Below are 14,463 nucleotides of genomic sequence, written 5' to 3' on the forward strand. Positions count from 1 at the left end.
AATTATTAGAAAATTATAGACAACATTTAAAGTGCAACTAGAGGCCTCTAGGGGCGTAGCCACTAATATTACATAATGTAGTAAGGTTTTATTGTTTGCTGCTAAAATCTCGATAACCTATGAACCAATTTAGTTCTCTAATTTTAGAAAGCTCAACAAAGTTTTAGTCCATTCTATTCTTGAATTTAAGTCTTGGATTGGTTTTAGGCTATTTTACTAGCCCCCATCGACTGTCTTTATTGTTAGAAATTAAAAAAATATATTTTATTCAAATGTTTCATCCCATATAAATGTATTAATATTGGATTGGAGAAAGTATCTTTATTGATAATATTGGAAATGTTAACAGGTTTTATAGACCTTAATTTTAGGCCTAGAATAGCCTTTTATAAAAGTGGTATGTTGTATGTTTGTCTGTCTGTTTGTTTGTATCGAACAGGTATTTGTATTTATATTATAGATACCCCTACTATAAAGTAACAGGATTTCTATCTGTTTGTTTGTTTGTACCGAAGGATCTCAATAACCGCTTAACCATTGAGGTTCTCCTTTAGAGTGTAGCTCCTCATGGGTCTTGGGAATGTTTATAACTATTTTCGGGGAGGGTATCAACCCCTCCCCCCCAAATTAAATCTAAAATAAAAATTGGGTTATTATAAAGAGAGGCCTCTAGGGGCGTAGCCGCTTATATATATTAAAGCCATAGAATCTTGTCTTTATTTATATACGTTTGTATGTCTTGTATTATCCAGTAAACGTCGAGATTGGTGTTTCTGTGGTAATACGGCAACAGACGGACGGGTAGTTTACAGAGTTGCTACGCAGTGGCTTATCATGACAAGCCTTCTGCACTAATCCCATTATATCACCATTCACCTCATGACCGCAGATGACCCCGTTGCGCAGCGGTCAAACTGGACTGGCTAAATAGGGGAGGGGCACGGACACGCAGCAATCACGCGCCCCTCATGCAACTATACAACCGGGAGGCGGTGCCTCCCCTTTTACCACAGCTACCCCCACAGACTGTCTACCGCCGCGGGCTACGCCCTTGTCTCCCACACCCCCTTCAAACCTAACCTATTGTTATAATCTATTTGTATATATATAGTAGACATCCATTGTAAATGTATTCAGTTAAATATATAATTTCTGTATGACTAAATCCTGCTAGTTTGTTTTGGTAGAATACTTCAAGGCTAGGGCTCGTTGGATTCGAACTCGCAACCGGTGAGCTGAAACGCTTCGGCTTACCACATTTCCACAATTTTTATGAAAATAAGTTAAATTTTACAGAATGTCTCATAAATTAGAATTGTACATATGTTTATAAAAGAAATGACATTTCATATTGATTATTAAAGATTGTAAAACTACATTATTATACATTATTAATTTCAATAGAAAGTCTACTTAATTAAAGAATTATTTTATTTCATTATATGATAATGCATTAACACAAGGACGATTTCATTCTTAGTAAGCAATGATAAAGTTAAAATTGATCAATGCCATTTAAACAAGTTATATGACATTTTATTACACATCTGATTTCATTTCTTTTCAACTATTTGACTTTTTTGACTAAAATATTATTGATAAAAATGAAAAGAATAATAATTATTAGTTGCCGTGAGAATTTAGTTTTAAATTCAATGATTCCAAAACGCATATCAAAAGGCCTACCTACCAAGCCTAGTGTCCTTTTCATTATTGTTAATGCATTTTCAACCTTAATAATTATCATGTTCTTGAATATTATCAAACTGTAAAAATTATTCTCGCAAAGGTTTTATGAAAAGCGTCTGTCAGTGCGTGTTTAATTGTTAGCTCTAGTAGTTAATTTAAGCCTGTTAAAATTGTCATATAGGTTTCAAACTTTGCTTGATTTTTCATGTAAAATGATTTAGAAAGCTCTGTAATTTTTTCAATCGTCCAGTTGTAACATGATGGTTTTTAAATCTTTGAAAAAAAATTGTGTATCAAATATTTATCCTATTTATTTGATTTTTGGTATATTGATTTCTGGAACAACAAGGTACACTATTAAATGCAAAGCATCTCTATATTCAAATATATATACAATTTTGTTTAGACTTCAAAATTAATATTCTGAAACTTAAAAATTGTTTTTGTTCGATTGTCTTACGATTTTATGGATGTTATCATCCTTGTTTATTTAATGTTAAAGTTAACTTTCTTGCGAAAAAAGTGTTAAATTATCTTATTAGCACATTATTTACAAATTAGTTCATTAAAAAAGAATTTAAAAGATTAAAAAGTATAAAAATAGAATTTTTATAGTGAATTATACTTAATAAAGATAATTATCATCGTTATCATGTTTATTTGCATTTAATAGTCCTTAAGTACAATAATTTTACCGTCAATTAAAGGAACAAAACTTATAACAAACTTTTATAGTTATTTTAGTGGTGTACGAATAATATTACTGAAAATATAAATAAACATAAGATTTTGCAGCTGATAATTAACAAGAGTCTGTCCAACCGTTTGGATGACATTAAAAAACTATTAACCTGGGAGGGAGGGGCCATAGCAAAGTATTGGTACCCAAGGAAATCTTTGGGTACTTTTAATAAATCTTGGGTGGTTTATCTGGAAGTGTCCATACTTTTCCACCAATAATTTTATTTTTTTGGTTTACATAAATTTACCGACCATTGTCGTATCCTTTAAAACCTTTAAGTTTTAGTAATTTTTTAGTTATGAAATTATTAAGTATTCTCACTCCAGTTGTATGGCATGGTTTTCATTGGACATACTGTAAGAAAATCACCTAAATTAGGACAGTTACAAAATTTTTTAAGCAAATTTTAAAAGGCTTTACTATAATTAACAATCATGATAGTTTTTTATTTTTTTCCGAGGATATAAAACAAACTAGTTTTATAGAAAGAAATAACACTTATTATTAGTTTAATTAGCTGATTTTGTAATAAACAAACAGGTTCATCTGATGGAGAAAACACAAGAACCATTCTTTGATGTTACTACAGACTCAGTTTTTACAGGTAAATAGATAGATAGATAGATAGATAGATAGATAGATAGATAGATAGATAGATAGATAGATAGATAGATAGATAGATAGATAGATAGATAGATAGATAGATAGATAGATAGATAGATAGATAGATAGATAGATAGATAGATAGATAGATAGATAGATAGATAGATAGATAGATAGATAGATAGATAGATAGATAGATAGATAGATAGATAGATAGATAGATAGATAGATAGATAGATAGATAGATAGATAGATAGATAGATAGATAGATAGATAGATAGATAGATAGATAGATAGATAGATAGATAGATAGATAGATAGATAGATAGATAGATAGATAGATAGATAGATAGATAGATAGATAGATAGATATCAAAGAAAAAGAGTAGGATCAATAGAATTTGAATTTGTTTCAAATGCATTTTTGTATGTTTGACATAAACAAAACATTTGATCACAATATGAATATGTAAAGAAAGAAAAACACATTGGAACAACTAAATTTTTGTTACAATATATTCTTATTTTATATGTCTTAATATATACGGATGATATGTAGAGTTGGTCTCATGTCATTATTGACCCTATCTCAAGGAAGTTCAAGCTTTTTTGAGATGGCTAGTGAGGAGTTTCAAAGATTCTTGGGGGTTAATCTAATGTAATTTTCTAAAATTTGTTTGAGGTAAAGCTTTTTTTATAATTAGGGTCAGTCGGTCCGTCCGTCAGTCCGTCACGGTTAGCTCTTTTTGTTAATTTAGGCATGTTAGAATTATCCTATCGATTTCAAACTTTTCGTGGTGATTCTTGGTAATAGTTAGGTATTATCCAGAAAGCGTAGCAACTCTATAGTCATTACCAAAATGTCCGTATGTCCATGTTGATTTTTTATTTTTTTGACATCAATTTTTTGTTGTATGTTAGAATTATCCGATTCATCTGATTTTTGGAATACTGATTCCTATTACAACCACAACCAGGTGCAAAGTTATAAGCGAAGCATCTCTATAATCAAGTTCTAAAAATTTAAGTATGTAATTAAATAGAATTATGTATTTATGCAGTTTTGCAACAAAATTTACTTATAGTTTTGTTTATACTTATGCAATAATAATCTGATATTCAGATCTGACACTCAACAAGTGTTAATGTTCGTTTGTCCTTTAATTTCAGATCTTTGCTTTTATGGATGTTGTCATCCTTGTTAAAAAAAGAAAATATTTTGTTTGATTATTAGTTGAGAGTGCAGACATTCAAAGAAAAAAGTTGAATTGCTGATGAAAAAACTTGTCATGAATTTTACAGCAGGAAAACTTTATTTTTCTACTTAATATTTTATTTATTTGAAACGAAGTTTTTCTAATATGTCCGCAGCAAATTTCAAGGTCTTTTTGGCCATGTCTTTTCTTGTTTGCGAATCTTAAAATAAAAGAGTCTGCTAGAAGCACAATCTTAATAGGTTGATTATAATATAAAAATGTGAAATAATGAAAAAGCTCCAATTCCAATATATAGAGTATTAAGATTATATAATCTGTCCTTTAATATCTCTCTAACCAATAAATTAATTGCAATTTATATTAGCACCAGAAGACTTTAAGGTTGTCTTATTTATACTTTTAAGGAACCTAGTAATAATGTCTAACTTTTTATCTTTGTGACATAACAAAAATCGAAGGATGAGAGGGGAGGTGGGAAAGGAAACCCCTAAAAAAGAGATGGATTTTTGTTACGTCACAAAGATAAAAAGTTAGACACTATTACTAGGTTCCTTTTAAGTCTTTTAATATTTTTCTGCACCCTTCTAATCTAGATTGTAGGAAAGCAATTGGTAGTAGTTAAGAAAGTAGCTGGTAAGGAAAATGATGAACAATAATAAACCTAGATGCAGCTAGATATGACATTAGGTTTTCAGTCAGGAGGACAAATATTCTTTAAAACAATTAGTTTGCTTAATATTTTCCGACAACAAATCCAAAAATTAATGGTTTTTGAAAATATTCCTCTAGTTATTTTTTAGCAGCAATAGCATATTATGATTTCCGAAATCCGAGGGGCTAGGGATAAAACAAGTGGCGTGCACAGTGATTGTAAAAAACTTCAATGCAGACCTTCCATATTTGCCATATTGTAGAGGGTTTATTTCAATATCAACCCTATTATAAACCATCTTCGTATGCCCAAAGATAAGAAAAAGGCGATATGAGTTATATATCGCATTGTATTAAAAACAGCTTCCGCGGATATTAAAATAAACATTTATAAGATTAAAATCCATTTTTTAGCCCCGAGGGGCCGATGGCCGAGACAATCAAAACTGGTAATGATATATATTAATATTCTTGGAAAGCTGTTTATAATACGATGCCATACTGTAAAAAAAGTTTCCTCCAAAAATCATTTTTAGCAATTTTTTTGTGTTTTTAAAAATACCTAACCTTGTCTTAGAAAGTTTGATAAAGTTGAATATATATATGCATTCTTAGATTGTTTCTAACCACAGTTATCATTATTAAAGTCATTTTACAATACAGCCAATCTATATTGAGAAATAGAAAAAATAACTAGTTTTAAAAAAAGGTGTTCTTTAACCCTTACAGATCGGGGGGGGGGGGAGGTGGCTCCAAGAGCCCCCTCCTCTAGTTTTTTCAATCTCATTTTTTTTGTAGGTAAGATGGAGAGCTGTAACTTCATGACTTTTTAAGTTTAGTAATTATACGTCGGCAAGAGTTGATTTTATTAGGATATCTGGTCTGTGTCGGTCGTGGTGTCCGGTCAAAGTCGGTTGGGTAGCAAAAAAAATTAGAAAAAATTCTAAATAAATCTTAATTTCTACATTATGACTTTTGTGTATAAGGTAGAAACTAAAATTTTTTTTGGTGAATACTGAGATATCAATGACCTTCTGAGAAAAGTGGTGTTATGACCGTTTGACCGCTCCCTGACCGACTTTGTGACCGATTTTTGTCCGGCCTTTACTACAGACATATATCATGAATATCGTGGCTTCTATTACAGCTAGAGACCTATAATTTTTTTGGTAAATCCTTGAGCAATAATAAACAGATAAAAATATTAATTTGCGCCGCCAACCGCCGTTTTACCGCCGTAACCGCCGAAAATGGCGGTTTCCGTTATTTGCCGTTTTTCGGCGATGATCAGAAAAAGTAATTTTTTTGTTATGAAAAATAAAAGTTCGTCCTAAAATTCGGTCATCCTAGCTGCAAAATTAACCGCTCTACAGCTGTTTTAAAATTTAGCGGCTGCCCGCTAAAAAGCGGCTAAGGAGCGGTCTGACTGCTATGATTAGAAAAAGTAATTTTCTCTAAAAATACACATGAACAACTAGAAAAAATTTTTACGTCTTTATCTGTACCAGGAGCCGAGATAGAGGGGGGGCTCTTGGAGCCCCCCTCCGATCTATTAAGGTGGGAATTGGGGCCCGATCTGTAAGGGTTAAAATGATTTAAAGTCTAAGAAACAGATATTTCGAAGCACATTTGAAATAATCATATCCATGTTTTTAAACTAATGTTTGGAATGGGTAAAGTAACTTTTCAATTATTTTTTAGGATTGATTTTTTTTTTAAACTGAGGCGGAGGATTAATTTACTATCCCCGAATTCCTGATAAGATTACAACTGTATCAAGTTTATCTATCCCATAGACAACCAATTTTAAGCTTCGATAAATCATGAAATACCAGTAGGCTCAGCCTGATGTTGGCTGCATTTAGAAAAGTAAAGGTACCCTCTTCATTATTGTTATTTCCATGACTTTGTAAAAAAAACATATCCTTTTCAGCTTTTCTCTAATATTGCCCAGAGAATATTCAATAATACCAGAGCTCTAAGAGATAAGTCAATAAATGATTGTTTAATGTACATGCCCAATGAAGATAAACATTAATACTCTACTGTTTATTCAATTACTGGTTGAATAGTTTGGACAATGTTAGTTTAAACTAAACAAGATTTAGATAAGTCCCCAATGTGTTTCAGCCAAAGAATGAAAGATATTGTTCTTAAAACTTTAAGGACCAGCAAAACTTACAGTCGAATGTCCCCTCCCTTACTGTTATTAAAAACTGTTGGAAAGCCCTTTTAACCTTTATAGAGTGTAAAGTATAATCTTTTTATCTGCTCGGGATAAAATATTATTGCAATTATTTTCTGTTGTTATTACAAATCCGCATAGTTTTTTTTTTCTCTTGATTTTGCAAATAGTCAGGGAGGAGCCTTCGGAGTTTAAATTGTGCTTTTGCAAAATTTTATAACCAAGCACTATATTTCACTGACTAAAAATATAGGTACTAATAATTTAAATTAACAGAAGAGGTTATTTTTGTTTATCATTATCATTGTTGTACATCAATTATTGTCGTATTACTTATTACCTAAGATTCCTGAATTTCCTAAAGTTGATATTTGTGCAGTAATTTAGTAGGAAAGCTACTTTATAATTCACATTGTCTTTCCGTCAGTCAGTCCGTAAAGCCATAGAAAAATGTAATGGAAATGGACAGCTGAAATTTTCAGTGAAGATTACTATGACATATACGCATTTAGTCTATACAATGTTTTGTCCGTCTGTTTGTCGGTCATTCTTCAAAGACACAAAATCTTTTTTGAAATCTTTCATAATTAAATTTGAGTTTTTGTCTAGTCTATCTCTTGAGTCTTGTTGAGTTTAACATATGCTCTTGAACTCATTTTGTCCGTTCAATCCATTTAATCAAAAAATATTCAATATGTGTTTTGATAGTTAAAAACCGGTTCTTTTGCTGGATAATCGAAAGCCAGTTTTTTTCTTCCTGGTTAGAAAAAAAGTAAATTTATTATATTTTCTCCTCACTCAGCAAACCATTGAATAAACAAAATTTGCACCAGAAAGATTTATATAGTAGTGCAGCTATTCTACAAGTTTTATCTATTATTGTGTTGTATACCTTGCTGATTAAGCGTCACCTCGCAACCGAGAGGAAGGTAAACAAACTAGTTGATTTTAATACAAAATTAAACAGCATTTTTAATAAACATAAAACAAACACACCTAAAAAAACTTACTTTTTGCTAAGTAAAAATAAATTTCAAATGGGTCGACTTAATATCGTTTAAAAATTGCATTTACTTTATATGTAATATGATTTTCTACATTTTGTGTGGAAATGTGTTTCTCGGCTTCTATTAAAGATAGGCAGCTGAAATTTTTAATGAAGATTCCTATTATATAAGTGCATTTACTCAATACATTATTTTGTCCGTCTGTATGTAGGTCATGCTTAAAAAGGCAAAAACCTTATTGTTGGTAAAATGTGAGTTTCTCAACTGTTATTTTAAATAGACAGCTGCAACTTTTAGTCAAAAATCCTATTATTTATGCGCATCTGATCTATTAATTTTGTGTATGTCTGTCTGCCGGTCATGCTTAAATAGACAAAAACCATATTATTTCAGTTCAAAAAGGCACCAGTATTCATGAAAACTATTCTTGTTTATTGCTGAACGCCTTTGAACAATTGTAACCATAGTATACTTAATTGTGGATATAAAGGGGAGGATGAAATAAATTTTGTTGATGTAACGAACACCCCCCCCCCCTTCAACCTATCATCCATGAAAAAAATCATGTGGGATGGGTGTAATTTTCTCTAGATAATCTGGGAAGTCGTAAAATTAATATTATTTGTACATCCTTTAACCTTTGCCCTCCTCCCCCAAGCCAAAATCGTGTGCATGCCTTCGAGCATTGTAGCAAACAGACAGATAGACACCATAATACATAATATTATATAATACTACATATTTGTCTTATTTTCAATACACTATGCGGATACATTTGTTTTCATTGAATTGGTTAGATTTTCAATAACTTTTGGTTTTCAACAGAGCCTTTTTCATTTAACCTGATTGTGAGGGGCAAAATAGCCAAAACCTTTGTTGTAAATAATTTTACTTATTTCTAAAAAAAAAAATTTGTATACGTTTTTTTTCCAGACAGAAAGATCAAATTTTGTTCTGTAGAAAAGTTTAGAATTTAAAAAGTATGTAAAATGTAAATTTAAAATTTCCAGTAAAACGTTTCAATTTTCTCCCTTTCTTTTCTTTGATATTCTTTTTTAGCTTTTTATTTTCTATTTTTCAAGACTGCTTTACCTCTTTATCTAAGTATTTTGTATGATTTTTGTCTGTAGCTGTACTGAACCGATTAAGTAAGCTTTCCATGGAAATTTAAATGAAAAAAAATATATGATTAAAAACAGTTTTGTTAGCACCGAGGGGACGAAAAAGGTCTATTTCAAACATTTTTCTACTAACACTTACCTCATTAATACCATTTAGGAAAGTTGATAACATGGTTGGGGAGATGACAGTTTAAACTTATTACCATGCATTTTAAGGACTTCCATACAATGACTGTGCAACCAACTCTTTGATTGTACGACCTTTACCTGAAAGACTTAACAATGGATGGTAATAAGTTTCAGCTGTTTATTGTTCTAACTATAAATGACGCGCTTCTGTCATAGTAGCATCTGAACCAATCACCTCCCCAACGTCGAGCTGTTGCGCTATGTTACAACAGCAATATTATTTTTACAGTATGTTGTTGCATAAGTAACCAGGGTGGGAGGGGACATTGTTTATGACAATAGTCCCCAAAGTTTTAAAATAACGTTTCTTATTCGTTGGATTACCGACCTTGGGGCTTTTATTGAATTTTGATTGGTTCATTTAGTTAACTGTTAAAACGTTTCAAACACTAAATTAAACTACAAAAGGGATGGTTTTGTGTATCATAATTGGGAATGTACATTAAATTATCGGCCATTGGCTTATCCCTTTAGATCCTTGTGTAGTAGTAACTGTATTTTAGTTAAGATAAGAGAATAAACTGTGTTATGGTGACACTTATTCCATATACTAAGTGGAAAATAGCCCTCATACAGCTCAGCAAATATTTTAAATTAGTAAAAAAGTTGTATGTTTATTGACCTCTGTTAATAATATCATCTGAGATGATTTACTTAAACTAAGGTAGGGGCGCAGTCAATAGATTATTTTTTTTTAATTTTGAGGGAGTATTCCTAGAACAATAAAATCTAGGATGTTTTAGGTACTTCTTTAGTCATTGATAAAAGTTAGATTTATCTATTTGAAAATAATCCTATTGAATTAAAATTGCAAATAATGATTCCTAAAACTATTAGGCACTATGTTGTAGTCTTGCACACATTATGGTTATAATTGAAATAAATTTAATTTTTTTACCACTAAACTTTAGATAAAGAATGTTTCAATGCAATTTTAGTTTGTTTGAATGTAAACCCTGTGTGTGGTATTCTCGAGTTTATATGGTCGATGCAGATAATAATATCAAATATCTGCTATTATATACATTCAATTCAATATACATTTTTATTATGTATATTTACAGTTAGGGGGTTTTAACAAACTTTTTGGGTTGTAGAAAGAAATATTATCTATGATTATTTTTTGCTTAAAAACCATATTCCTTTCAACGCCACACAAGGATGTCCAATTATTTATTTTTTGATGTAAAATATAAATAATTTAAAGAATTTTGAAAGCTTGATAGGTTTGCTAATCCCAATGGCAAAATTAAAACTTTTGATGGTGCCTGAGACACCCACAAGTTTGGGATAACTTTTTTTGAGGCCTGTTTTTATTTTTATATTACTAGTTGCTGCGCCCCTAGCATCAAGGGGCTCTGTAGTTGAAGATTGAAAATATAGCCTTAAACCATCCCAAGACTTCAAATCTTGACATAAAATATCCTAGGACCTATGTAAATCTTCCCTAAATTGCATAAATCAATCGGTTCAGTAGACATTGAAATCTTAGGCTCCAATCAAAAAAAAACTTTTACTTTACATCATAAACCCCCAACTGTATAAAATACACATTACCAACAACACTACATAATATATTTACTTTTCATAACTTTTATGCTTTTTCAAATTAAAAATAATACAACATCTATAATTTTCAAAATGACAGAACGAGTTAATAAACCATTCAGGTGGGACTGAGATAATTATACATAGAATAGCTACGCTTCTGAAAACCATAACGTGACTAAAGTATTTATGTTGTCAGATTTTCTTTGAGAATCAGGAATCAAGGAAAATTGCATTTGAAGAAAAACTTAAATTTTGTATTAATCAAAATTCTACACATTCTAAAATTGTCATGAATTAAGTAAAGATGAATTATAAAATAGCAAGATTCATTGCATTGGGGAAAATATTTTTTTCTGTAAATGATATATCCCTGATCCCGGAAAGGATAGGTCGGCCTTAGTCTTGTCATTCCAACCTTCAATAAAGAAAATGAAAGATGCCAATTGTGCCAACAGAAACGGCATCTAAATTCTGCTAAAGCAGGTCGAAATAACATTAATTATTTTGTTTTCCAATTCTATCTAAAATGATTTTATACTGTTGATAGGAGGGTTTAAGACTGTTTGGTAGAGAGAGGGGGTTGGGGTAAAAATTATCCATTTTAACTCTTAATGGGAAGGTTTTAGACTATTTACAGAGAAGGAGGGTGGGAATAAAAATTACCCACCTCCTAAAAACTGTTCTTTCATATTACAGAATTATAATAATATTCAAATCTTTTCTCAGAAAGGAAAAAGGAGTGGGTTGAATCTCAATTTTTTATTATCTTATGTTTAACTCATGGCCTAAAAGTTTTTTGGGAAGATTTATCAAATTTTAATTGTTTTGTACAAATTAGCACTGTCTTTTCCCCTAGATCCATGAGTATTTCAAAAAAGTATTTTAGGTAACTGCTAATTTACATAATAATAGATTTGTAAATAAACGATAAATTAAATTTACCATGGTTGCAAGAAATAAAATACTGAAGCGCTGGAAAGTGTCGCTTGTGACATCATAAAAATAAGTCTTTTATCCATCTTTTTTTTTTTTGGGGGGGGGGTTCTTCTCTCATCCCTCCTTTTTATTTATACGTATTTTTAAGACGTCACACATGTCTTAGTCTTCTTTAGAAGTACTAATCTCTCACCCCCCCCCCCGAAAAAAAAAACAGAGGCATCGAATGCTAGATTTAATTAGTTTATATTATACAATATACATATATTGAATTTAAAAGTTATCTACTTTAGCTTTTATTCATTCTTGCCTTTTCATGTATTAATAGAAAATTTTGGCGAAAAAGTAAATAGAATTTTTGCATAATCATGCTCAGAATATTACATAAATCAAAATGTAAATAAATAAGACCTTTTTTTTATATATTCCTATTTTAACTAGTCTAATTTTGTCCGTGTATAGTATATAAAGCGTCGTTCATTTGTTGGCTAATATTTAGAGATCAATCTTGTTATGATAATGCTGGCAAATTTGTATCTACCCCATATCTCTCTTTGTCCTTCGGTTTTTCTCAAATACTAATAAATATAGATATATAATGTTATCGGTGAAGAATTCAGTGACCTTTAAGACCTTTAATATCTGATTGTCCCAGGACTTTCTATTTTGAAATAATGGAACACTTGTATAAAACAGGATAAAATACAGTGTTGTTTAATTTGTATTGTAATATCAAAATAATATATGTCTCATCTACTACTAACCCTATAAAAAACTCAAGGTTCTTTATTTAAATATTTTATTTGTATTGTACTTTCTGGTAATGATTATAAAGTTGCTATGTTTTTTTTTAAAGTATAACTAGTAATATGATCGTTCTAGCATGCCTAAATTAACCAAAAGAGCTTTCCGTAAATAGAAATGTAGAAAAGATTTGATTTATAAAAACCATTAGATTACATCAATAAAATGTAATAAAAAAGGCTGCAATGTTATTGTTAAACTGTGCAATCTGAAAGTTTTAGAACCTGCCGTAGAAATCTAAAGAATTTCTCCTCTAATTTCTATTACATTTTCAACTCTGTTTGATGTTAAACCAAGATAAAAGGTTGCCCAGGATAAGGTTAAAACCTCTCTCTATATATACATATATTAGTCTTAACTTTGTCAAATGTCATTTTAGTATAGAAAAATTTATATACATGACAGATAGGTGATAGATAAAAATGTAGATATATAGATATAGTCAGATCTATGATAGATAGATAGTTAGCCAAATAGATTAATCAGTACAGTAAAGTCTGTATGTCAAATTAACCATGCTGTTTTTTAACTTTTAACAAACTGTTATTTATTTTATATTTTTCTACTATTCGTGTAATATTGTCTGTAATACAATGAGATACATGATTTCCAGTATGGCTCAGCACCTGTTCCAATCCTGCGGATATTAATCGGTTTTGACGTCGTACTGGAAAATATATATTACGCCGTATATCAGACTTGATACGTTATTTTTGCGGAGATTATAAGAGTCATAAATATGTATGTAAGTGGTTCTAGAGTATTTCTTTATCATCCAGGCTATTTATCATATTTTCTTGTACATTATTTCATTAATCCTTTAACATAACTGCAGATTGAGACTTTTTTGGTAAATAAGCTTTTCTATAAGCCGGTCTATCGGTGTCTTATTTAAACATTAAAGTTCTTTGTAAAATTGTATTTAAACAAATTTTGGGGATTTTAAATCTTTATGGGGGGTTTGCAGATTTTGGGGTAGGGGCTGTCACCCATACTTTATATTAATATGGGAGAGTGCATTTTGAAATTTTTAGGGGGTGGTTTTCAACCCTTTTACAACCCAATCCTGCCCTTTGACGTCGAAGCCTTAATTTCTGTTAAATCCACCAAACAACATGCTAATTCTTAAATAAAAGTAACATGATGTTTGTCTGACTGTCTGTACCGATGAATCTCCGATATGGTTCTTCTTTATGATTTAGCTCTTCATATGTCCTTGTAACTATTTTTGGGGAGGGTGCCACAACCATCCTAAAATAAATCGACTTTAAATAAAAAATAACCCACAAAAAAACTTTTTTTTTTTATTTTAAAACTAAAATTGAAAATGAGGAAGGTCGGTCGACTTATCCCTACCCCCCCCCCCTCCCCCTCAAGTATCTGATGCCTCTATTTTTGTAACTGATAGTTTTTAAAATCTAATGACTAATACACAGTTTCAATTAAATCAAAATTCTAAATCACTGTCCGAAAATGTCTGACTTGTGACTGAAGGCAACCTTTCATATTTATGATTGATATGTTGCTTACAAGTATGACTACATTATACTTTTTTGGTTTAATACATTTTAATATCATGGTTATTATTAAAACTATGATAGACGTAGTAAATTACAAATAGATTTATTTAAGCGAAGCTACAATTATACACACTTTTGGTTGATAAGATTGTAATTAAGTGGCGGATAGCTTAGACTGTTGATTATGGCATCTTAAAATCTTCATCCTTATACTAAAGTAACAGGATGTTTGTTTGTCCGTGTATATG

At 30.6% G+C, this 14,463-nt stretch overlaps 1 protein-coding gene across 1 annotated transcript in view; it reads left to right on the forward strand.

Annotated features, from left to right (window-relative positions):
* LOC145329955 (protein amalgam-like) overlaps window positions 1-14,463 on the forward strand; it is a 108,698-nt gene that overhangs the window by 49,610 nt on the left and 44,625 nt on the right. Inside the window, exon 3 of the mRNA XM_080174444.1 lies at window positions 2,972-3,035. Within this exon, the coding sequence (XP_080030570.1) occupies window positions 2,972-3,035 (64 nt within the window). The remainder of the gene's footprint in view (window positions 1-2,971; window positions 3,036-14,463) is intronic.

Source organism: Acartia tonsa, chromosome 10 (genome assembly GCF_053477335.1).
Source record: "Acartia tonsa isolate MP-2025a chromosome 10, ASM5347733v1, whole genome shotgun sequence".
NCBI lineage: Eukaryota > Metazoa > Arthropoda > Copepoda > Calanoida > Acartiidae > Acartia > Acartia tonsa.